This window comes from Hemitrygon akajei, chromosome 12, assembly GCF_048418815.1.
Source record: "Hemitrygon akajei chromosome 12, sHemAka1.3, whole genome shotgun sequence".
Taxonomy (NCBI): domain Eukaryota; kingdom Metazoa; phylum Chordata; class Chondrichthyes; order Myliobatiformes; family Dasyatidae; genus Hemitrygon; species Hemitrygon akajei.
Window position 1 is genome coordinate 45,737,153 of NC_133135.1, and position 27,441 is coordinate 45,764,593.

Sequence of the window (27,441 nt, forward strand, 5' to 3'; positions counted from 1 at the left end):
TGAGGCACACTACTGGTCACCGACCTCCATGCAGAATATGACCCATCTACAACCACTCTTTACCTTCTGTGGGCAAGCCTGTTCTGGATCCACAAAGCAATTTCCCCTTGGATCCCATGCCTCCTTACTTTCTCAATAAGCCTTGCATGGTGTACCTTATCAAGTGCCTTGCTGAAATCCATATACACTACACTACACTAATTAAAAATATAAAACACAAAATAATTGATTGCATCAGTATTCACCTGCCCCCCCCCTTTAATATGACACACTAAATCATCATTAGTGCAGCCAATTGGTTTTAGAAGTCACATAATTAGCTAAATGGAGATCACCTGTGTGCAGTCAAGGTGTTTCAATTGACTGTAGTAAAAATACACCTGTATCTGGAAGGTCCAAATGCTGGTGAGTCAGTATCCTGGCAAAAACTACACCATGAGACAAAAGAACATTAAGCAACTCTGTGAAAAGATTATTTAAAATAATCACAAGTCAGGAGATGGATACAAGAAAATTTCCACATCACTGAATATCCTCAAGTACAGTTAAGTCAAAAATCAAGAAACAGAAAGAATATGGCACAGCTAGAAACCTGCCTAGAGCAGGCCGTCCTCCTATCCCCTTCAACGATATGTACTCCATTTTGAGTACTGTTACGGGGGAACAACCTATCTGGGGGAATCAACAATGGATGTGCCTCTGGCATTGAGGATGGCTCTGTGCTCTGAAGAGTAGGGAACTGAAGAGGATGGCAGCAGTAATAAGGGACTCTCTAGTCAGGGAGACAGATAGGCGATTCTGTGGATGCAAAAAGGAAACATGGATAGTAGTTTACTTCCCAGGTGCCAGGGCCTGTATGTTTCTGGACACATCCACAATGTCCTGAAAAGGGAGGGTGAGCAGCCAGAAGTCATGGTACATATTGGTACCAATGATGTAGGAAGAAAAAGCGAGGAGGTCTTGGAAAATAGAATATAGGGAGTTAGGAAAGAAGCTGAGAAGCAGGACCTCAAGGGTAGTAATCTTGGGATTGCTGCCTGTGTCATGCAGCAGTGAGGACTGGAATAGAATTAAGTGGCAGATAAATGTGTGGCTCAAGAATTGGAGCAGGGGTTAGGGATTCAGATTTCTGGATAATTGGGAACTCTTCTGGGGTAGGTGTGACCTTTACAAAAGGGACAGGATGTACTTGAACCGAATGGGGCCAATATTCTTGTGTACAGATTTACTAGAGCTATTGGGAGTGGCTTAAACTAATATGGCAGGGGTATGGGAACCAGGATGATAGAGCTGAGGATGAGCCATCAGGTTTACAGGTAGATGATGGGTGTAACATGAATGTAAGGGAAGTCAAGCCAATGATTGGGTACAAATGCAGATAAAGCAAAGAGTTAAATTGTACCACAGAGACAAAATTCAAAAGGGTGTAGGACTGAAGGAGCTGTATTTAAATGTGCAAAGCATTCAGACTAAGGTGGATGAACCTGTGACGCAATTAGAGACTGGTCGGTATGGCTTTGTGGGCACCACTGAGTCATGGCTGAAAGAAGCCATAGTTGGGACTTAACATCAAAGGATGTACTTTGTATTGGAAAGAGGCAGGAAGGCAAAGGCAGTGGTGTGGCTCTGTAGGTAAGGGACAGAGTGATATCTCTAGAAAGAAGAACCATAGGGTCAGAGAATGTTGAATCTTTGTGGGTAGAGTTAAGAAATTGCAAGGGTCAAAAACCCATTGTGGGAATCATATACAGGCCTCCAAGTAGTAGCCAGGATGTATGGCTGAGATTGCAAAGGGAGCTGGAAAAGGCATGTAATAGGGGTAATGACACGATTGTAATGGGGGACTTCAATATGCAAGGTTATGGGAGAAGTCAAATTGGTGTCAGATCACAAGAGAAGGAATTTGTTGAATACCTACAAGATGGCTTTTTAGAGTAGCTTGTGCTTGAGCCTATTCGGGGAAAGACTATCTTAGCTTGGGTGTTGTGTAATAACTCAGATCTTATTAGAGAGCTTAATGTAAATAAACCCTTAGGAGGCAGTGATCATTATATCATTGAATGCATACAGCAGTTTGGGAGGGAGAAGCATAAGTCACATGTATCAGTATCACAATGGAATAAAGGGAATTACAGAGGCATGAGAGAGGAGCTTGTCTAGGTGCATTGGAGGCGGATACTGATGGCAGAGCAGAGATGGCTGAAGTTTCAGTAATGGTTCACAAGAAGTAATAGTTATGACCCACGGAGGAAGCAGTTCTGAAATGGCAGGCATAGGCAACTGTAGCTGACAAAGAAAGTTAAGGACTGCATAAAAGTCAAGGAAAGGGCATATAAGGTAGCAAAAGTGAGTGGGAAGTGGGATGGTTTGGAGGCTTTTAAAATCCAACAAAAGGCAACTAAGAAAGCTGTAAGTGAATAGATGAAATATTTAAGGACAGACTAAGCAATAATATAAAGCAGGATACCAAAAGTTCAGTTTATAAAGAGTAAAAGGGAGGTGAGAGTTGATATTGGACCACTGGAAAATGATGCTGGTGTGGTAGTAATGGGGAACAAAGAAATGGCAGATGAACATAATAGTCTTCACTGTGGAGGACACTAGCCATGTACCAGAGAAACATGAGTGTCAAGGTGCAGTAGTCAGTGCCATTGCTATTACAAAGGCAGAAGTATAAGGCAAGCTCTAAGGTCTTAAGGTGGATAAGTCACCTGGGCCAGATGGACTGCATCCCAGAGTCGTGAGAGAGGTTGCTGAAGAGATAACGGATGCATTGGTCATGATCTTTCATGAATCACTTGATTCTAGCATGGCCCAAGAGGACTGGAAGATTGCAAGTGTCACTCTGCTCTTCAAGAAGGAAGGAAGGCAAAAGAAAGGAAATTATAGACCAGTTAGCCTAACCTCAGTGGTTGGGAAAGTGTTGGAGTCTATTAATAAGGATGAGGTTTAGAGGTACTTGGAGGCTAATGATAAAATAAGTCAGCATGGTTTCTGTGAAGGGAAATCTTGCCTGACAAACCTGTTAAGAGATCTTTGAGGAAGTAACAAACAGGGTGGACAAAGGAGACGCAGTGGATGTCATTTACTTGGATTTTCAGAAGGCGTTTGATAAGGTGCCATACATTGGGGTGCTTAGCAGGATAAAATCCTCTGGCATTACAGAAAAGATACTAGTATGGATAGCGGAATGGCTGATGGGCAGAAGGCAGTGAGTGGGAATAAAAGGAGCCTTTTCTAGTTGGCTGCCAGTGGTGTTCCTCAGAAGTCAGTATTGGAACTGCTGCTTTTCACATTGTTTGTCAATGATTTAGATAATGGAATTGATGGCTTTGTGGCCGAGTTTGTGGATGATACGAAGATAGGTGGAGGGGTGTGTAGTGCTGAGGAAGCAATGCAATTGCAGCAGGACTGCAAGAATGGGCAAAAATACAGTGTTGAGAAATGTATGATAATACATTTTGGTAGAAGAAACAATAGTGTGGACTATTATTTAAATGGGGAGAAGGTTCAAACTTTAGAGGTGCAGAGGGATTTTGGAGTCCTTGTGCAAGACTCCCAGAAGATTAATTTACGGGTTGAATCTGTGGTAAAGAAGGCAAATGCAATGTTGACATTTTTTTTCAAGGGGAATAGAATATTAAAGCAAGGAGATAATGCTGTGCCTTTATAAGACACCAGTCAGGTTGCACTTGAAGTATTGTCAACGATTTTGGGGCCCATATCTCAGAAAAGATGTGTTGTCATTGGGGAGAGTCCAGAGGAGGTTAACAAGAATGATCCCAGGAATGAAAGGGTTAATATATAAGGAGCATTTGGCAACTTTGAGCCTTTACTCACTGGAATTTAGAAGAATGCAGGGGGATCTTATTGAAACATGCTGACTAGGACTAGATAGGGTGGATGTGGAGAAGATGTTTCCTAGAACTAGAGGGCACAGCTTCAAACATTGAGGGGTGACCCTTTAGAACAGAGGTAAGGAGGATTTTATTTAGACTGAGAGTAGTACATCTATGGAATGCTCTGCCACAGACTGCGATGGAGTCCAGGTCCGTGGGTATATTTAAGGCAGAAGTTGATCATTTCCTGATTGGACAGGGCACCAAAAGATATAGCAAAAAGGAAGGTGTATGGGGTTGAGTGGGATCCGGGATCAGCCATGATGGAATGGCAGAGCAGACTTGATCAGCTGAATGGCCTAATCTGCATCTATGTCTTATGGTCCTCAAAAATTAAGTGACTGTGCAAGAAGGGGACCAGTGAGGGAGGCCACCAAGAGACCTATGACAACTCTGGAGGAGTTACAAGCTTCAGTGGCTGAGATGGGAGAGACTACATATACAACAACTGTTGCCCAGGTGCTTCACCAGTTGCAGCATTATGTAAGAGTGTCAAAGCGAAAGCCACTATTGAAAAAATTCACATGAAATCTCGGCTAGAGCTTCCCAGAAAGTGTGTGGCAGACTCTGAAGTCAGCTGGAAGAAGGTTCTATGGTCTGATGAATCGAAAATTGAGCTTTTTGGCCATCAGACTAAATGCTATGTTTGGTGTAAGCCAAACACCGCATGTCATCAAAAAAACACCATCCCTGCTGTGAAGCACAGTGGTGGCTGCATCATGCTGTGGGGATGCTTCACTGCAGCAGGCCCTGAAAGGCTTGTGAAGGTAGAAGGTAAAATGACTGCAGCAACATACAGGAAAATCTTGGAGGAAAACCAGATGCAGTCTTCAAGAGAATTGTGACTTGAGGGAAGATATGTTTTCCAGCAAAACAATGACCCCAAGCATAAAACCAAAGAATGGTTTAAAACAATAACGAAAGTCCTGGAGTGGCCAAGTCAGAGTCCAAGCCTCAATCCAATTGAGAATTTGTGACTGGACTTGAAAAGGGCCATTCACTCACGATTCCCTTGCAATCTAACTGAGCTTGAGCAGTTTTCTAAAGAAGAATGGGGGGGGGGGGCGGAATTGCAGTGTCCAGATATGGTTGTAATTGCTGCCAAAGGTGCATATTGCTAAGTACTGGCTTGAAGGGTGTGATTATACAATCAACTATTTTGTGTCTAATAATTGTAATAAATGTAGACTAATTTGTAGACATTTGTTTTCACTTTAACATGAGTCTTTTCTATTGATTAGTATCAAAAAAGCCAAATTAAAGCCACTGTGATTCAATGTTGTAAAACTTGAAAATTTCCAAGGAGGGTGAATACTTTTTATAGGCACTGTAACCACATTGATTACACTGGACAAAAAAGATATTGTTTCCTGAACACTTTGGGGTGTATCTTATGGATTTTGATTATGAAAATCACCATGACATTTCCCTATCATGCACCATATTTTTGAAATGGACTACATATTTTATTTCAATTCATAATTCAAATCGGAATAACTGATGCCAAGATTAAGGAAGACATTTTTGTTGGTTCACAAATCAATCAGATCATCAATGACAGGCAATTCAAAGAACATCTAATGGAACCAGAGGAAATTGCATGGAACCCATTCAAGGATGTTGTTGAAACTTTTCTTGGCAAGTACAGAGCAAGAAACTGTGCAGCTAGTTAACAACATGCTTCAAGCATAAAAAACTATGGAGTGCAACATGTCACTAAATATTAATTTTCTGCAATTCCATTTAGACTTTTTCCCTGTAAATCTTGGCACTGTCAATAACAAACATGGTGAAAGATTTCACCAAGGCATGCAGTCATGGAGAAATGGTATCACGGTAACTGGAATCTATCGATGCTAGCTGATCATTGCTGGACACTTAAGCGGGAAGCCTCAGACAGCAAGAGAAAACGAAGATCATCAACAAACCACTTTTAGCTTAGCTGAACTATTGCAAAGCATTATACAATTAAACGCAATATATTAAATAAAATTCATTTTCTTGTTTCTCTAAGCTCCTACATGATATAAGTAGTCTGAAATTATATTTGTGTTCAGTTTCAAGCTGTCTAGCATGAACAAAAAAATTTCTGAGGAAGCAACACTTCGGAAAAAATTTGTTGTCCAGTGTTATCTGGATTCAAAGATCAACTTAATAAATGGAAACGTCAACAGATTAAAACTGCTACAGATTTCAACACTTTATATAAAAATGGTGAAAATAAATCAGAAAATTGTTACAATCCATTGTATTTTCCATTAATATAGTAAATCTTTTCTGTGTATTGTCCTATTGACTACCTGTATTACAAGTCCAGTAATTGAAATGGACAAAGGGAAGGTACTATTTTTGCTGAAGTTTGGTGGAAAGCTGATCTCTGCACTTAATTTCTATGAGAACTTACTCATAGAGGAGACCACCTCTGTCTGTCGATGGAGTGGCAGTAATTTTGTGCTGCTCTTAGTTTTCTCTCTCTCCCCCCAGTTTAAATTTTGAATTTAAAATTTTTAATTGCTGATTCTTGAGGGGGAGTAATATGTCTATGTCTACGAGAAGTGGGAAGAATCTGCATGAACCTACTGACAAAGGTAATGGAGAAAGAAAGATGCCGAAGGAAAGATCTGATGAAATGCCATCATGGGCTGAAGATATTGTTCGGACACTGAATTTAATCAGAATAGGGCAATTAAAGATCAACTGGAAAAGAATAATAATGAAATGAAGTTATTTCTGGGAAAACGTAAAGATGTGGAAACTCAAGTTACTAAACATGAAGAGGAATTGAAGTTAACTAAGCAAAAAATTGTCTGAAACTACAACCCATTTAGAAAAATATCAAAATAAGATTATAGACCTGGAAACTAGGTCTCGCTGAAACAATATACAAATTATTGGATTGCAAGAAGGAGCTGAAAATGGAGATTTAACGGTTTACTTTGGTGAGCTCTTTCATTCTCTATTTCCGACTATTTTATCACAGCCGCCTGCTATTGAAAGAGCATATAGAGCGTTTACTTCGAAATTTAAGGATTCAAGCAGACCAGGATCTATTCTGGTTTGTTTTCATCACTTTAAAATTAAAGATCAAATAATGTGACAGGCAAGAAAACAGAGAGTTTTCAGATTCAACGAGTCTGAGCTCCATTTTTATGAAGATTATCCGAAAGAAGTAATGGAACAAAGATCAAGATTCGCTTTGGTAATGAAACAAGCATATGATAAGAAACTATTTCCCTCTTTGAGTTACCCGACAAGAATGAAAGTTTTTCCTCCTAATTCTTCTCCACGCATTTTCTTTGACCCAAAAGCCGCACTGGATTTTGTTCAGGCTATACCTGTCACCGTCAGTGACGCTACTACCGAATGAACTATCTGAAAAGCTGTTGGATTATCTGTATATTATTCACATTTCAAAAAGAAGATATATGAAGGTTATTTGGATATTTCATTGAGAGATTAATAAAAGAAGATAAGAAAACCTGCTCATTATTGCACCCTATTGGATTTTTTTTGGAAACATTTACGGTTCAAGTTTGACTGTTTAAATGGCTAATTAGATATTTGACTGAGAAAAGAGGATAAAAAGGATTTGTTCCTTTTATCTAATATTTGGTTTGATGTTTCTTTTTTTTGTTTCTTAATTTACTAATTGGTAGGTTTTTTTTCTACTAATAGGGTTTCTTTTTAGATATATATATATATCCGGGAGGGTTCAGTTATTTATGATATTACTAATTAATATTTTTGTAAATTTAGTTTGGTTAAATATACTATTAACCTCATGTTTATCTGTTTTACTATAGCATCCTATAACCGAATTTAAAGTTTTCTTCGAGATTTTAAGCTAAATTTAAGATGCCGCTGGTTTTTCTCTCTAAGAGATTATATTATTTTGGTTCTTTTTTTGTTTAATACCTGATGGAATGTAAACACTCTCCTTTGTTGAGACATTACTGTCTTTCTTGCAAGGTCATTTTATTTTTTTTGTGTGCTGGCTGGGGGGGAGGGAGAGAGGAGACCGACAGAGCGACCCATGGCTTTGTATTCTATCTTAGTTTGCTTGCCTTTTTTCCGGGCTTTTGGGAGGGTGGGTGGGTCTAGAGTTAGGAGTTTTTTCCCATTGGATGGTTCCGGAGCATGCGTGTTTTTTTATATGGTTGTATTCTTCATCACCACTATTTTTGATCATCCGGTATTGGTATGTGTTCTGCGCATGTATGAAGTAAAGTAGAATAAAATTATAGTATGGCAGTTAAATGGAATAATGTAATAAGTTGGAATGTACGTGGTTGGAAACATCCTATTAAACGAAAAAAGACTTTTAAAATTATTAATCAATTCCAACTTGATATAATTTTTGCTCAGGAGACGCATATCAGGGCGGGAGATCAAAATAGGTTTTTTGGATGGTGGAATGGATTACAGCTCCATGCTACTTCTCAGAGTAAAACTAAAGGCGTATCTATCTTTATTAAATCTAATATATTTACTCAAGAGGATATTGGGTCAGATTCTAATGGTAGATTTTTAATTGTTAAAGGAGTGATTTGTAATAGAAAGTTTGTTTTGGTCAGTTTGTATGGTCCTAATTTAGATGATCCTTTTTTAAAAAGTATTTGCTTTATTGCCGGATTTAAATGAAGATATGTTGATAATGGGTGGAGACTTTAACTGTTGTTTAAATCCTATGATTGACAAGAGCTCAACTAATCAACAACTTCCAAATCATTCTGCATCAGTTATTAACTCCTTTTTGACCGATTTTGGGTTGATCGAATTGTGGATGCATTTGCACACTGATAACAGAGAATATTTCTTTTTTTTGCATGTCTATAAAAGACATTCGAGGATTGATTATATTATAATTGATCCCCGCCTTTTGCCTAATGTTAAAAACTGTGAATATGACGCTATTGCTGTAACTGATCATGCACCTTTGAGTTTGTCCTTTGAATTTGATAATGTCATTTGGGTCACTCTGATTTTATCAGTTTTATTGAAAGCCAGGTAAAAGATTTTTTTCTCTTTAATGATATAGGAGGTATGTACAAATTAATTATATAGGATACATTTAAAGCATTTTTACGTGGTCAGATTATTTCTTATTCAACTTAAAAAACAGACTAAAGCAGAATTAGATAAAATTTCAAAACAAATTAAAGATTTAGATAATATCTATGTGACTTCCCCTAATATTGACTTATTTTAAAAAAGGTGGAACTTCAATCACAATATAACCTATTATTAACTCATCCAATTGAAGGTTATCTGTTTAAGTTAAAGAGCCAATTTTATATGTTCGGAGATAAAAATAATAAACTACTTGCATCTCAATTAAAATCGGCTGGAGCCAAAAGGCAAATTTTGAGAATTTGTAGAAAGGATGGTACCCTGGCTCAGGAATATGAAGAAATTAATAAGATTTTTCAAGATTTTTATACTGAACTTTATAAATCTCAATGTCCAGTAGATTCTTCTGAAATGAATGCTTTTTTACAAAAGATTGCTTTTCCTAAAATTTCTGCTGAGGATCAAAAAAACTCTTGGTGCCCAAATTACTGAATCTGAAATTCATAAAGCTATTTTTTCAATACAAGCTGGTAAGGCCCCAGGACTTGATGGTTATCCTGTAGAATTTTATAAAAAATTTGGAAAATTCCTTTCTCCATATATGTTGGAGATGTTTAAATATTCTTTTGTGAAAAGTGATTTACCCTCTACTTTTTATGAGGCTTCTATTTCTTTAATTCTCAAAAAGGATAAAGATCCTACTGATTGTGCCTCATACAGACCTATTTCATTATTGAATGTTGATGCTAAGATTCTGTCAAAGATAATGGCCAATTGGTTAGAGAGTATTTTGGGTAAAATCATTTTTAAAGATCAAACAGGCTTTATAAAGTGTCGTTACTCTTTTTCAAATGTTCGGAGACTATTTAACATTATATATTTGCCCTCTTCTAAAACTCCACAATGCGTTGTATCTTTTGATGCTGAAAAAGCATTTGATCGAGTCGAATAGAAATACTTATTTAATGTTTTAGAAAAATTTGGTTTTGGTATTAATTTTAATAATTGGATTAAAATGATATATAAAACTCCTATTGCTAATGTTGTCACTAATAACTGTAGGTCTCCTTTATTTTGGCTATCAAGGTTGTCCATTAAATCCTTTGTTATTTAATTTAATATTAGAACCCCTTGCTATTGCTCTTCATGAAGCCAAAAATATTCATGGGATTTTTGTGAATGAGACCATGCACAAGATCTCTCTTTACGCTGATGATTTATTAGTAAATGTATCTAACCCCGAAGAATCTATTCCTGCTTTGCTAAAATTATTTGACAAATTTGGAGATTTTTCAGGATATAAAATAAATTTTAGTAAAAGTGAATTACTTCCTTTAAATGAATCTGTCTCTATATATGATAATATTCCTTTTAAAGTTACGGATTCTTTTAGATATTTAGGTGTCATAATTACTAAGAAATATAAGGATCTTTATAAAGCCAATTTTCCTCCATTAGTGGACTCTATGAAGTACTCATTTAGTAGATGGAGCCCGCTTACATTTTCATGTAGTTAAAATGATGATTTTATCAACATTTTTATATTTATTTCAGAATATTCCTTTTTTTTGACTAAGAAGTTTTTTGATGGGATTGATTCTATTATTCTATCTTTTATTTGGGATAATAAAAAACCAAGAATTAGTAATTGTCATTTACAAACGTTGAAAAAGGATGGAGGTCTCGCTTTGCTTAATCTAAGAATGTATTATTGGGCTATTAATTTGCAATATATGACCTTTTGGTTATATTGGGGTGATAGGAATGATTGACCAATTTGGGTAGACCTGGAACTGAGAGATGTGAAACAGTTTTATTTAACTTCGTTATTAGGAGTTGCTCTACCTATACAATTAGCTAAAGTTGCTAATTTAAATCTATATCCTGTGGTTAAGCACTCTTTACAAATTTGGCTCCAGTTCCGCAATTTTTTTAATCTTAAAAAATTTAAACTTTGTAGTATAATTTATCATAATTACTTTTTTAAACCTTCTTGGAGTGATCCAATTTTTTTACTTTGGAAAAATAAAGGTATTAATTCTTTTTTGGATTTATTTAAAGAAGGCAGATTGATGTCTTTTGAACAATTAGTCGATAAATATTCTCTCTCATATTCACACTTTTTACAATACCTTCAAGTTAGATATTTTTTACAAAAATATTTAAGTAATTTTCCTTACATATTGGAGGCTGACTTGTTAGATACTATTATGAATATGAACCGTTCAATGAAAGGTTCTTTTGGAAGAATTTATAATTTATTATTACAATGGGATAAGAATCCTTTACTTAAGATTCAACAGGATTGGGAGAAGGAACTCAATTTGACTTTTATATGGGAGGATTGGACGCAGATTCTGAAGCTGGTTAACTCTTCTTCGATCTGTGCTAGTCATTCACTGATTCAATTTAAAATTGTACATCGTTACCATTTGACAGAGAGACTTTCTAAAGTATTTTCCAATGTTGACAAGTATTGTGATAGATGCAAAACTGAGATAGCTACACTGACACATGTGTTCTGGTCATGTTCTATGTTAAAACAGTTTTGGCAGTCAGTCTTTTCGACAATTTCTAAAGCACTCAGAATCAACTTACAACCTAATGAATTGACTGTGCTTTTTGGAATAATTCCTCAAAATATCCATGGTATTTCTGTGTCTGACCAACATGTTATTGCATTTGTTACATTGATAGCTAGGAGGGCCATCTTGTTGAAATTGAAGGATATATCAGCTCCTACTTTGTCACAATGGTTCTCTCAAGTGATGCTGTGTCTTAGCTTGGAGAAAATTAGAAATCGAACCTTTGAACCTTTATTTGATTTTGAGAAGAGATGGGGCTCATTTGCTCATTGTTATCATTTCAATTAACTGATAGATTTCCTCCACGATCTAAGTGTAAATTTTTTTATATATATCTTTCTTTCTTGCTGGCAGTTTGATGTTTATTTTTAGAAGCTCTCTGTGTGACGCATGGCTCCGGGGTTGTACCCTCAATGGGTTCTTTTTTTTCTCACTTTTCTTGCTTAGTAGGGTTTTGTTTATTACAAAAAATTTTCAATCTTTAAGATAATTTCTTTTTTTGAGGCATTGTAAGTGTTGTTACTTCGATGTACCTGTGTTATCTTTGAATAATAATAATAATAATAAAAAGATTTGAAAAGAAAAAAAGAACTTACTCATAGAAAGTTCTGCTATATCTTGTTATTTATCCAGGCTATTCGATTGTCCCTTGAGCAGTCATTACCTCCAGAGCCAAGAGAGGAGAGCAATGAACTTGTCAGTAAGCTACGTATCAGAACACCACGGGGGGAATTCTTTGAACGACGTTTCTTAGCAAGTAACAAACTGCAAGTTGTCTTTGATTTTGTGGCTTCCAAAGGCTTCCCAAAAGATGAATATAAACTGCTAAGCACCTTCCCCAGAAGAGATGTAAGTGCACCATATTGTTTTTTCTTTTACTTTAACTTAAACTTAATATACAATATGGAAATATCAAAGCCAGTATTGTAGAATTATGAACAGGGCTTTGCAGAAATTTTCAAAGCTTAAACTTGATGGCCATTTTTTGCCACCCTTTTTCTGACTGTGTTCTGATATTGGACTCATAGTATGGGAACCACATTCATGGTTGTAACAGGCAAGGATAATTATCAGGTAAATGGTAATGTTCATATCAATTGAATTTACTTGCATTTTTTATTATTTTGCATTGGTAAATGTTAGTTTTTTTTTGCAATCTTGTAAGTTTTATGTGTTTGTGTTTTAGTAGCTTTTGAACTGACAAGAGCATCTTTGATGGTACTTCTCGAAATCCCAATTCAAAATGTCCCAGGAAGCTTTGATAACCAGCAAAGCCCTTTTCACAGATCTGAGGAGCAAAAGAGCAGTGGGGCTTAGCATTATTCTAATGGTCTCTTGAAACAATGAAGAATGGTTTAAAAATAAGATAAAACAATCTTTTTGTTTCTTTTTCAAAAAGTGATTCAAAAATACAAAACAACACTTTAAAATTATTAATTCTGAAAATGAAAATTGCTTCTCCCTGTGCATTCTTATCTAAAGTTTGTAGATCAACAGTAAATGGTATGAAGAGAAGGATGGAGTAACACTTTTGCTGTGAATGCTCACATTTGATAACTCTGTAATGGAGACCAAAGGCAAACCAGAACAGCAGTTAAGAAAACAGGTCACTCCAAATACAAAAATTCATCAATGATGCTTTGAAGATTATCTGTGGAGCCTCATTCTTGCATTAAAGTGGCTTGGTTTATAGTTTACAGTTATCCATTCAGCACCTTACAAGTGCAAAGCATCTCTGAGCACAGTTTAAGAGGAGAGCTTGAAGAAGTTTTCAGTTCTGTGAGGTCCATAATCGTATGAACTCCTTAGTTATTCCTGTGCATTTATTTTGGTCTGCATTCATTATTTCTGGAGCGATATTTACTGTTGTTAGCTTCCTGGGCAAAGCCACCTCTATCACCATGGGGAGATTTGGCATAGTGGTAATCACTGCTGAATCAGTAATCCAGAGACCCAGTTAAACGCTGGGGACATGAGTTTGAATTCCACCATGGCAGATAGTGAATTCAGTACAAATATCTGATGACCATGAAACCATGGCATTTGTCGTAAAAAAAAAACTATCTGGTTCACTAATGTCCTTTAGGGGAGGAGTCCTATGTGATCTGATCTATATGTGACTCCAAACCCACAGTGATGTGGTTGACTCTTAAATGCCCTCTGAAATAGCCTAGTAAGCCATTCAGTTGTATCCAACTGCTAAAAAGAAAATAATAAGGAATGAACCCCCAGCATCAACCTAGGCACTGGAAATAACAGTGGCAAAGCCGACCTTGTTGACCAAGTCTTTCTAACTAACATCTGGGGACCTGTGCCAAAGTTGAGAGAGCTGTCTCACAGACCTGTCAAGGAACAGCCTGACATAGTTGTACTGACAGAATCATACCTTACTGTTAACATTCTGGGCTCCATCATCATCATTCCTGGGTAGGCACTGTCTCACCGGCAGGACAGACCTAGCAGAGGTGGTGGCACAGTGGTATACAGTAGAGAGGGAGTTTCCCTGGCAACTCTGGACCCCATGAAGTCTCAGGGCACCAGATTAAACTTAGGCAAGAAAACCTCCTGCTCGTTACCATGTACCGTCCTCCCTCAGCTGATGAATCAGTACTTCTCCATGTTGAGCAGCACTTGGAGAAGGCATTGAAAGTAGCAAGGGCACAGAATGTACTCTGGGTGGGGGACTTCAATGTCTATCACCCAGAGTGGCTCAGTAGTACCACCACAGACCGAGCTGGTTGGGTCCTACTGGACAAAGCTACTAGACTGGGACTACAGCAGGTGGTGAGGGGACCAACAAGAGGGAAAAACACACTTGACCTCAATCTCACCAACCTGCCTGCCCAGGAGGATCTGTCCATGACAGCATTGGTAGAAGTGACCACCACACGGTATTTATGGAGACTAAATCCTGTCTCCACATTGAAGAAACCCTCCACCAGGTTGTGTGGCACGACCACCATGCTAAATGGGATAGACTCCAAACAGATCCAGTAGCCTAAGTCTGGGCATCTATGAGGTGCTGTGGGCCATCAGCAGCAGCAGAATTGTACTCAACTACAATCTGTAAACTCATGGCCCGGTATAGCCCCCACTCTAACATTACCACCCAGCCAGGGGATCAACCTTGGTTCAATGAGGAGTGCAGGAGGACATGCTGAGAACAACACCAGGCGTACCTCAATATGAGGCATCACCCTGGTGAAGCCACAATATAGGACTACTTCCATGCCAAGCACCATAAGCAGCAAGTAGTAGACAGACCTGAGTGATCCCACAGCGGATGGATCAGATCTAAGCTCTGTAGTCCTGCCACCTACAACCGTGAATAGTTGTTGGCAATCAAACAACTCACTGGAGGAGAAGGCTCCATAAAGATCCACATCCTCAACGATAGAGGAACCCAGCACACCTGTGCAAAGATAAGACTGAGGCATTTGCAACAATCTTCAGTGACGAGCAGATGATCCAGCTCGGCCTCGTCCAGAGGTCCCCAGCATCCTAGATGTCAGTTTGCAGCCAATCCAATTCACTCCAAGATATCAAGAAATGGCTGAAAGCACTGCGAAGGCTAGGGACCCAGACAAAATGCCGGCAATAGTCTTGAAGAATTGTGCTCCAGAATTGTCACTAGCCAAGCTGTTCCAGTACATCTACAACACCGGCATCTACCCAGCAATGTGGAAAATTGCCCAGGTGTCTTCTGTACACAAAAAACGGTAAATCCAACCCCAATTACTGCCCTATCAGCCTACTCTCAATCATCGGCTAAGTAATGGAAGGGGTCATCAACAATGCTATCAGACAGCACCTACTCAGCAATAACCTACTTACGGATGCCCAGTTTGGGTTCTGTCAAGGCCACTCAGCTCCTGACCTCATCACCTCCTTGGCCCAAACATGGACCAAATACCAGAGGTGAGGTGACAGTGATAGAGCTCGACATCAAGGCAGCATTTGACCGAGTATGGCATCAAGTTGCTAAAATGGAGTCAATGGGAATTAGGGGGAAAACCCTCTGCTGGTTGGAATCATACCTGACACAAAGGAAGGTGGTTGTAGTGGTTGGAGGTCCATCATCTCATCCTCAGGACATCATTGAAAGAGTTCCTCAGGGAAGTGTACTAGGACCAACTATCTTCAGCTGCTTCATCAATGACCTTCCTTCCATCATAAGGTCAGAAGTGGGTATGTTCGCAGATGACTACACAATGTTCTACATTCCTCAGATAGTGAAGTAGTTCATACCAAAATGCAGCAGGACCTGGACAGTATCCAGGCTTGGACTGTCAAGAGGCCAGTAACATTTGAGCCATGCAAGTGCCAGGCAATGACCATTTCCAACAAGAGAGGCTCTAACCATCGTCCCTTGACATTCAGTGGCATCACCATCACTGAATCCCCTACTATCAACATCCTGGGGATTACCATTTACAGAAAACTGAAATGGTTTAGCCATATAACTACCGTGGCCACCAGAGCAGGTCAAAGGCAATGAACCCTGTGGTGTGTAACTCACCTCCTGACTCCCCAAAGCCTGTCCAGCATCTGCAAGGCTCAGGTCAGGAATATAATGGAATACTTGCCACTCGCCTAGATGAGTGGAGCTCCATCAACACTCAAGAAGCTTTACACCATCCAGTACAAGGGTACCACTTTATTGGTACCCCTTCCACAAGCATCCAATCCCTCCACCAGCGACGAACAGTTGCAGCAGTGTGTACTGTCTACAAGATGCACTGCAATAACACCTAAGGCAGCACTTTCCAGACCCATGACCTCTATCATCTAGAAGGACGAGAACAACAGATACCTGGAAACACCACCACTTGGAAATTCCCCCTCCAAATAACTCACCATCCTGACTTAGAAACATATCACCATTCTTTCATTGGGTCAAAATCATGGAATTCCCTTCCTAACAGCACTATGGATGTATTTACACCTCAGGGACTGCAGCAGTTCAGAAAGGCAGCACATCACCATCTTCTCAAGGGCAATTAGGGATGGGCAATAAATGTTGGCTTAGCTGGCGATGGCCACATCCCGTAAGTGAATTTTTAAAAAAAATCTGTCCACAGCTATTGAAAAATGTTGTCAGCTGGCCTAACTTACTGTAAAAGCACTAAAATCATAATACTGTTGAATGTTTATGACATTCAAAATATTTTTTTGAAAATTTAAAATTAATTTTAAAAATAAAAAAATGCAAAGAAACGCATGCAAGGGCACAAAACAACTTAATAGCGCTATAGGCAATGGAGAACTCCTTGAGTTAGTGGATTCCCCAGCATAAGCATTGGGAAGCTAAGTTGCAATGTTTCCATGCATTACCATTGTTAACATACAGGTTAGGAGAAAGCATCATCATTGTGGGCACAGTGGTTGAATAAGGCTGGAATCAGCTCACCACCTGTGTTCCCTGCCTCCATACACTTACTTGGGCTGAAGGGCCAAATTGAGCTGAGTCACTCTACTTAGGAGTAATATGGTGTAGTCGGGCTTCAACAACAATGATGGCTCAGGCCTTGCCTCTGGAACATCCTAACACCATGTGGCAGGTGACAAGGTTGGTTTAGTGCTTGTTTCCCTTCAAAATCTTGAGGCTGGTTTTTTAGTTATTTTAGAAATAATGTTTAGAGATATTTAAATAAAATGTTGTATTCTAATTTCTCAAAATTTAATTTTTAATATTAACTGAAAACACTTGAACAATAACCAAAACATTTTGTTATATATTACCTATTTCCTTCTCAGCTCCAGGTAAGGAATTTTTAGTTAAAAGTATAGTGACCCAATCCTACCCCAAGCCTGACAGATTTAGGAATAGTGCGGCACATTGCTGATCATGATTCTGTTGTCTATGTCAGTCCAGGAGAAGCAAAATAATTTGGCCCAATAAATACTTTTATTGCCAGGAGTCAGAATTGCGTTCTAAGCTTGATCCTTTATCCAATGTGGTTGCAATTAATTCTCAGGAGATTCCTTATCAAAGGTACAGTGTTTAAAAGAATGACTTTGAGCTGATTTCTCAATAGCTCCTAGATTTGAAGGGAGCATTGGAGGGCAGTAGGTCCCACACTGTGAGACTAACCTATTCCTGGTTGCATGGCCATATGAACGTAGTCGGTATTCTTCATTTGCATTTATGGCATTCCAGCTTTTACCAGAAAACGTTAGAATATATCTGTTATGGAACAGATATGGATAGAATTTTGCTTGTTCCAATAATCAAAGTTTTCTGTTTTACTGTTGTAAATCATCTTGGAGTAGAAAATTGACTCCATGCATTCGTAACCTGCTAGGTTCTCATCAAATATTACTCTTCACTGAAGTTTTGCAAAGTGCTGAAAAAAAATCAAAAGGGGCTAGCCTTGCAGTGTAGACCCCCCTGCCCCCTTGCAGCTCATTTCCAATATATTTTTATACCCTACTGTAAGTACTCCCACCAATTTCTTTTGTAAACTATTTAATTAGATAGCGTGATCTACTTCCTGGGTCCTGCACAAAGTTCTAACTGGAAGCAAAATTCTAAACTATCAGACTTGAAAAAATACTGGAGGCATAAGAGATGCTAGAATCTGGTGCAGAAAATACACTGCTGGAAGAACTCAGTAGGTCAAGCATCTGTGATAGTAGAGGAACAGCCAACATTTTCGATTGAGGCCGTGCACCAGTTTGATTCAGGGCTTGACCTGAAGCATCAGCTGAACCTTTGACTGGAAAAATACTGGCACATTTTTCTCTACATTTGATCTTGAACTCAGTTGCAAGTCTGTAACATTGTTTTATTACTAATCTTTCTGATTTTTATACAGGGAAGAAATGTGTAAAGGGAAGAATTCTGCATGGTATTTAGTTTTATGATAACATTGAATTTCTGAAAGATTATATATTTCAAGATTTTGTAACATTTTATTAGCTAAAAGATAATATACTCTTAATATATTATTGGCTGAATTACTAAAAAATCTCAGCTGTCTGCCTCTTCAGTATGAACTGAAGGTTTTATTTGATCTGTTTTCAAGCAAAGCCTGCTTGGATTGCCTGTAGAATCAGCTAATGTTAGCAGCTGGCAGGAAGATTACCTACAGGGAAAGCTAACTAGGCACCAAACCACTTCTCTTTGGACCAGTTTCAAAAAAGTGCCTTTGGACATCAAATACAAAGCTGGCATATGGATAATTCCTCATACCTTTACCAAGTATTATCTTATAGATTTATCAACTAACGAGTTGATAAACATTTGCATGTAGATTTCAGATGTAAGCCATCTGTTAATTTCAGAAAGCCCACCCTTATTTTAAGAATAGTTTAGATACCGTGAGTGTATTTGTGACATTGTGAAGAAAATTATTCTCTGTAGATTTTTAGTCCCTTGACTTTTTACTATTCCTGTACACTTGCCACTTTGGCAACTAAAATTGTGTTCTATAATCAATCCAAAATCTGTTTTGCATTAGCTTACAGGTCTACCTAAGAACAGGGTTTATTTTGTAGTTGTTATAGGATACTTTAAATTGAAGAAAAACTCATCAGTTTCCTCAAAATGGATCAGTTTTTTTCTGTAACAAAATAACACACATGGATGACATTTTGAAGTAAACAGTTCATAAGCTGTTCTATGTTCTAAACTGTAAATTGCAATTAGATTAAGTTGAAATACAAAGGAAATAAAGCAAATAATGTAACGTTGATTTCATGAGATTTCTAATATAGACTCGTTACATCTGTTTGGGAAATGGAAGTTCTCCCTAACAGAGTTCACAAATCACTACCCAAAAATTTGAGGTACAGAGTAAGATTCACTTTCACAGAATTTATGTGGCACAGAAATTCAATAAATAAACACAAATTTTATTTTCTACAACTTCTGTTTTCAGACATGCAGGTCACATGACTTTGAGTTATGGAAAAACATGATGTAGATAATTTCTAGGAATGCAACACCCCACCATCCCATAATTTGACGTCTGTGGGTTTATTAGTTGCCTATTTATTAAAACCGTGTAAGTCTATCATGAAATATATAAATGTAAATTAAAATGTTCAAAACATGCATTAAACTAAATAATTTTATTGTTAGAAAGATTATCTCAGCTACGACAGTATAATTGTATATTTTTCAAAATTAATGTGTTAATTTTGAGAAGTAACATTTCACTTAATGAGATTGACTTTATTGGTGGTACACTCTATTGTTTCATAATTACATAGTGTAGATTCTCTTAACTTTTATATTTTCCTTCCCTCTTGAAATTTCTTTCTTGCCTAGAAGCGTATATAATGAAGGATTAATCACATCAATGGCAAAAATAAATTATGCATATTATATATTTTCGTGACATTTTTATTTTGGTCCCAAAACTGAGTATTTTGCAATTGGATAAGCATCCTGTCAATTTAAATGTATTTGATGGGTGGAAACTTGTTGATAGCTAACCTGTCTGAGCTTACTGGTTATCTTCCATAACCTAATAGCCACAGTCTTCTCCTCCAAGGCTGACACATAGTTGGTTAGTTACTTCAGGACTTCTCCAAGTATGTCAAATTCTGCCCCCAAAATGACATTGACATCTGGTGAGATCCTGCAGTCAGACTCAGAGACTGTTAATTCTGTCATCATGCATTACGTTTATGAATATACTTACTGCTTCTAAATGTCTACAAATGCTATTTTGTAAAAAGTTAAAATATAATGAAAAATAAAATTAAAGCTACTAAAATACCATAAAAATGTAAATACATTATTTGATTTGGTTCAGTTAATTTTAAAGTGAATGAATTCCTGCTCATCATTCTGAGATTATAATGGGTCTTGCTCCATCTTTGTAGTAAAGTTTTGGAAAATATATTTAATGCAATTCTATATTGGAATTCATGGGAAGTCCTTTGGTGCAGTGCAGATGTCCAGGATTGGAAAGGAAGATTGGATTTTAGCCTGTAGCTTGCATCCTTTTAAGAGAATAAAGACAGGCAGATCTGAGATGATCGGCCTGATTTTGAGCAGAAGATCAAGGACTGCGCCTGTCTGTGAACGGAGTAACAACAGTTTGTGCTGCTCCTAGTTTTTTTCCTTTCCCCCTAGTTTAAACTTCGAATTTAGAAGATCACCGCCTTTATCTAAATTGGTTCAGGAAATATTTACACCGAATGTCAGATAATTTTTTTTTAAATTGCCAAGTAATAAAGTAGAGCCCAAAAAAAAATCAAGAAAATTGTGTCTGTTGCATCAGTGCTTTCCATTATAGTGGAACTTCTGTGTTGTTGATAGGCATTTTTAAAATTTTTCTCTCCCTCCTTCTACTGTGGATTACTTCCAAAATTTATGCTTTACAAAAATACTAGTCACATCCATTTTTTGTCCTGACCACCCTACATTTCCTACCATCACCTGCAGTTATTTTAACTTTACAAATGAAATGTTGTCCAAATATATCTGTTAAAAATGCTTTTCATCTTCCTTATTTAGGAATGGCATAGTAATTTAATTTGCTGATATCCTGGAGAGTACAAAAGGTCACCATGGCCAAAAGAGTCAAAGGAGATTATAGAGACCTATATAAAATAAGATCATGGAAAGTTATTTACAAAAGACTAGTACAGTGTGTTAATTAAGCACACATACAAGCCAGATGAACAGAAATGCCTTGGAGCGAAGCAAAACAACAGCTTTGTTTGTTGACAGATGCTAGAGTGTTATTGTCTGTTAATTGGATAATGGTGTAAACATTTGCAAACTCTGCTGTCCTTAGTGAATACAATGTTTGAAGGGCAACAAGAGGCATGATCTCTATGTATGACCGTACTTGTGTGTTCTCATACAAGCTATCAGGTAAATAAATGTGAGTTTAATATTTCAGGCTACTACTATTAGCATTTAACTGACAACCTGAAACCAAAAATTACAACATATTATGTTAAAATGAATATGATCATTGTCCTTGAATGTTGACTCACTTGTTCAGCTACAACCTAGTGAATATTATTAAGTGGAACATTCTGTGTTTTTTTTTATTATTACCAGATATACCTGCAGCTCTATGCATCTGGCTGCTTGCTACCATTTTCGCTTAGTCTTCACATTTGAGTTTTCTTTAGGGATTTAAAAAGTGCCATCTCATTAGATGCAAGCCTGCAAAACAAAGCCGACATGAGTTAAAGTGGAAATTGTGCTCTTTTCTGATGCATGAATGTGCTGAGATACACAAATAATTCCAGTGTTATATTAGTTTACAGTAGTAGATGGATTCTGTATGAGAAAATATAAACATGATTTCCTGTACATTATAATTATTAATCATTGAAGTGCCTAATGCATACAGTAATTAAAGGTATCATATTTATTAATTGGAATAAAATTATGCACAAAATTCCTATTGTAATTTAAATTAATTACTTAATTTGACCACAATTCTATTTTCTACTTTGTATTAGAATTCCCAGCTTAATAGCTCACCTACAGCAAATGTTTTATTTAATTTGAAATCAGTCACTGATTAAAATTGATTATCGATACATTTCGCTTTCCCATCTCCACTGATAGTAAGTGGAATGAACTGTTTGTCAATGATTGATTGGTTGTCCATCATACCAACAATGACAGATTTGTACAGTTTTTCTTTTAGATAACGTGAACTGCACAAAGAAGCCTGTGTGAGAGGGTTTTTAAACTGGAGAAGCAATTGCACTAGGTCCATCACAACTGGGGTCTTCCTTGGTTGCAGTGGAGGACCATGACTTCTGTGCCTTTCGAATTTCACAAAGTTTTGAAGAATCGCTATCTTGGTCATTGATCTCATCTGCCCAATCCGCCGGAGATGGCTTTGCATACTAGGACAGTCATGTCCCTGTCTCACTGGGGTACGAGGCACAGCTACACATACCTGATTTAGCTCTCCTGTTGAAGTGGAATACCGGGGTGTCACTGCTGTGACATGCAAACAGCTATTTGGGGCCACGGGTGAGAGCTGAGTGTCCAGTGGTGACCAAAGCTGAGTGAACGGTCACAACAAGCCCCTTCACCAGAGGTGCTACCTCTCCAGAGACATTCCATACGCCTCTATTTGTAAATATGGTTTGTTGAAACTGTAAGATCTTCTTCACTAAGGAAAAGTACGAGATAATTAACTACCTGCAAGAGCTCTCTAGGGAAATGAAAAGGTTCAGTACCTGAGGACATGTTTGGAAAAGAGTCTTATTTAAACATCAACCATCTTCAAACATCAGCACGACTTACTTGAAAAGAATCATCATTTATTACTTGCAGTTTAGAAGATGCACACCATCAGCCTGACAAAAGCAAGTTAATTTAGAATGGATTCTTTCTGCATCATGGATTAAATGTTTTAAAAATGATTGTGCAGTCAAGTCCATATGCATAGATGTGAAATCAAACAATATAGCCTCAGAAGTGCTATGTTACAGTTAAAAATGCTATCACCTAATGATCAGATGCCTTCTACTGTGTAGACATCTTAAGCTAATGTGCCTAACCAGTTTGCTAGTTTGATCACTTACTGAAGAGACAGTTGCAATAGTTTTGTCAAATTACAGATAAAAAAAATAGTAGAAATCCAGAATGAAAATTTGCTGGGAATATTCAGCAAATTAGGCGGCATCTATAGAGAGATAAACAAAATGTTGTTTCAGATTGATGACCTTTGAACAAATGGCAGAAAAGTTAGCAATCAAACATGATTTAAGTTGCTTTCTAATTTTTCCTAGGCTGTATCATTTTTCTTGAATTTTCTTAGCACAATGTTGCATCGCCATCAAGCTTCCAATGGCAGTGGAGGTCATCTTAACAGTTAAAGGCAATTTAGGCAGTTACGTTTTGAAACCAAGATCACTGGAACTTAAGCAATTCAGCTGTTAAATGCAACAGTACTTACATTAGTGTATGCTCAGCAATTGAGCTAGAACCTATATTATTCACTTGTTCAATCAAGCATGAGAAAATAGATCTAATACTCAACATCCTCAAGACCTAGATCCTCTAGTAATCTGTGCCTACAATGCCTCCCATAGTCTTTGACAATAAAGGTTCACAGTAAAACCCAGACAATGGACCGCTTCCTATAACTTGGGAGTCTCATCTTGACAAAGGCAAATATCATTGACAAAGTTCAACACCATCTTCAAGGCACTAGTACAATATTTGGTTAACCTGGGAAAGGATATTTGAAAATCATGACCTCAGGCCTGGCACTAAACTGTGTCAATCAGTGTCAAGCAGCATTGATCTCTGCCCTCCTATATGATTCTGACTCCTGAACTGCTTAGAGCAAACATCTCAAGGAAATACATCACCAATCCTGGCTCCACAAATTCTTCCAATTTCACTGGATTATTGTGGATGGATATTTAATGGTGTGTAGACTCAGTGAGTCAAAAATCCCTTTTCATATGATTTATATTTAATTAGACTCTCTTCCAGGTATGACCTCAGGAAGTAATAAATTAAGTCTTGAATAATTATGTAAGTGTCTGCTCAATATTTCTCAATTCATTTTTGGGATGTGGCATCCCAAGCAAGGCAAGCATTTATTTCCCATCTCTAAGGAGTTGCTGGTAAGCTGACAAATTGGTTTGCTGCACTTCTACAGTGCTATCGAGCAGTGTATTCCAGGATTAGGACCAGTTAACAATGAAGGAATTGCAAACTATCCCCAGATTAGGATGGAGTGTGATTTAGGAAAAAACCTTCAGGTTGCAGATATCATCATAGTGCATGCACTCTTCTAGCGAAGAATTAAAGTTCAAATATGAAGCAATAGGCCATAAATGATGGTTGAGTCATTGCTGCCCCGAGGAACTCCCCACAGTAGTGTCGTGAGTATTTATTGACTTCCAACAACACATCCACCATTCTTCTGCTGTCCTTGTATGTAGTAGAAGTTGCAATTGTCATAGGTATTATCAAGCTGCCTTCTTGATTAACTCCGATATATTTTGCAGTCGAAACAGTTGTGGGTATTGCAAAGTGAATGCGTAAAGAACTGCATATACTGCCAATCAAATAAGCCATTTTCTGCTGGATTGTGTTTAGTTTTTTGAATGTTGTTACTATATCGCTTCTCCAGGTAAATGGAGAATATGTCATCACACTCCTGATTGGACTTTGTAGATGGTGACAAGGTTTTGGGGAATCAGAAGTGATTTTTTTTGTGGCAGGACAGACAGCCACCAATTTCCTCTTGAAGTCACTGACATCAGTTTGGATTTCACCAGCAGAATTTCTTGAGACCACTTTGGAGTTTGCTTCACATACTGCTGAGTTTGAGAGGTAGAGTGACTAGCTGCAGTTAAGTTTCTGGTAAATCGTGATCATCTATTCGTCTGTGCTGCCTCTTCCCCTCCTTCCCCCAGGTAATTATGGTGAGGGACTCAGGAATGGTAATGGTTAAATTGGAAGTACTCATGCTTTGGCATGAATATTACTTAACAAATAAATAAATGCTCATGCCTGAAATTCATCTCGCTAAAATCAAGCAGTCAATGAGGTTTAAGTTTTCCCAAACACTTCTGGTTTTATCAAAGGTCCTTATTACCACACTCAGTCAAAGGCTGCCTCGATGTCTAGGATAGTTTCTTATAGTTCCCCTTTCAAATTTAGCTTTTATGACAGTAGATAGTAGTTAGTGCTGTGCTTTACAGCACCAGCAATTACCAGTCAGGGTTCAATTCCCACCGTCCCTCTGACTCTGCATTTTCTCTGAGTGCTCCAGATATTCTTGATGATGTACAAACTGTGCATCAGGTTTTTGATTAAGAATAGCTCACACTGTTGAATAATCTTACATCGCTTTGCTGATGATTGGGAATGGTCACTAATTAGGAAAAATCATACTCTTTATTGAAAGGTCATATCTGGGAGACATCCAGGTTATGTAGGTGCTGCTTCTGTAATGGAACAGTAATGCACAATATAATTTTATATTTCATGGCTTAACTAAATAGGATTAAACTCTGGTTATGATGGATCTTTCCAAAGTAGGCAACTTTTATTATTCATAGTGGAGGATTGGAGTGTATTGGATTAGCTTTGATACTGTGACATTTCAAAATGAGTAGCTCAGAACAGAAGTGTTTTCTAATTGTTGCTAAGATTCTTTGATGCTAAAAATGTATTTTTGTCAAATGCTTATTTTAAATAATATTTTTATAACACACTAGTATAAATCTTCTTGAATACTTACATTTTCCAAAATGGTCAGATGGGTTTCCTTAGTAGTTGAATTATTTTAGCATTCGTAGCTTTTTGGCAGGGGATAAGAAGGGGGAAGAAAAGAAAATGCCCAAAATACATGCAGAATCTTCAGTTAACCACATTGCAGAATCCCACAATGTCAAATACCTTATTTACAAACTAACACTCCCTTAAACAGGAAAAAAAAATGACTTGGCACATACTGTTTTTCAAGATGTGACTTCTTTTGTGAGGGTTTTGATGACAACTGTACTAAGTCTAGTAGATTCATGCATTTATTTGGCTTAACTTAATTTTATTTACATAAATACTCTTAGCTGTGGTCAAGTAAAAACAAGCCATACTTTTTATCATATTCTAGCAACTAATAAAATGAAATATAAGCTTTTTCGATATTTATATTCATCAATATTTAATGCCACTTGTATAGAATACCAATATGATGTCTGCACATAACACATGTTACAGAATGAAAAAAATGAAGAGAGGAAGTTAATTAAATCAAAGTTTAACAGGTCCAGAAAGTAAATGTTTCAGAAGATCTATTCACAAAAACACCTAACAATTTTAAGTACAATATCAAAAGAATCCTGTATGTCAGATTATTTTTCTTTAAACAATGAACTGGATGATACTAACAGCTGGTCAGTAGTTTCATATGGACCAACTTGCTAGTTCAGTATGCTCACCCGTGTGTGACATTTTTTGTGCCTATATTGTAGATTCTTCTGACTTTCTGTGTGAGCAAGGTCTTTATTCCTGAAGTGGTAAACACTAGTATAAATGAACTCGCCTTAATTTAACTTATTACTTAGAACAGATGGCTAGGTAGGTTATAAACATAAGAGATCCTGCAGATGCTGGAAATCCAGAGTAATATACACAAAACACTGGTGAAACTCAACAGGCCAGGCAGCACTAATGGAAATGATTTAGCAGTCAACATTTTGGGCAGAGACCCTTCTTCAGGACTGGAAAGGAATGGGGAAGATGCCAGAATAAAAAAAACTAGGGGAGGGGTAGGAGGACTAGGCAAGTGAAGTGTTCTAGTTGAAACATATGGGAACTGGTGGATACCATTATGGTAAAGAGTGACCATCTCTACAGCATGGGTTTGCTGCTTGAAGAACTTCAGCTCAGGGTCAATAAACAGGATTTCAAGCTTAAACTCTGCAACACGTCAAGAAGAATTACCTGGACATGGCATTTCAGGGGATTGTCACACCCCTAAGATTAGCTATGTTTGTGTGGCTAGCCAGAGGCTTTTTCCCAGGGCTGAAATGGCTAACACAAGGGGACATAGTTTTAAGGTGCTTGGAAGTAAGTACAGAGAGGGGATGTTGGGCAAGATTTTCCACACACAGTGGTGGGTGCATGGAATGCATTGCCGGTGACAATGGTAGAGGCGGATGCAACAGGGTCTTTTAAGGGACTTTTAGATAGGGACATGGAGCTCAGTAAAATAGAGAGCTATGTAGTAGGGTAATTCTAGGCAGCTTCTAGAGTAGGTTACAGGGTTGGCACAAAGTTGGGGCCTGAAGGGCCTGTAATGTGCTGCAGATTTCTATTCTTTGTTTAAAATGTTGAATGTTCAAGGACAAAGTGGTGTAACTGCAGAAGAGGCAGGACAGAGGATCCAGAGGATATTTCCAGATGAGCCTCAGCCTTATTCTGT

At 37.6% G+C, this 27,441-nt stretch overlaps 1 protein-coding gene across 1 annotated transcript in view; it reads left to right on the top strand.

Annotated features, from left to right (window-relative positions):
* Positions 1 to 27,441, top strand: part of faf1 (Fas (TNFRSF6) associated factor 1) — a 329,838-nt gene that overhangs the window by 293,915 nt on the left and 8,482 nt on the right. The window contains exon 18 of the mRNA XM_073063028.1: positions 12,188 to 12,403. Coding sequence (XP_072919129.1) covers positions 12,188 to 12,403 — 216 coding nt within the window. The remainder of the gene's footprint in view (positions 1 to 12,187; positions 12,404 to 27,441) is intronic.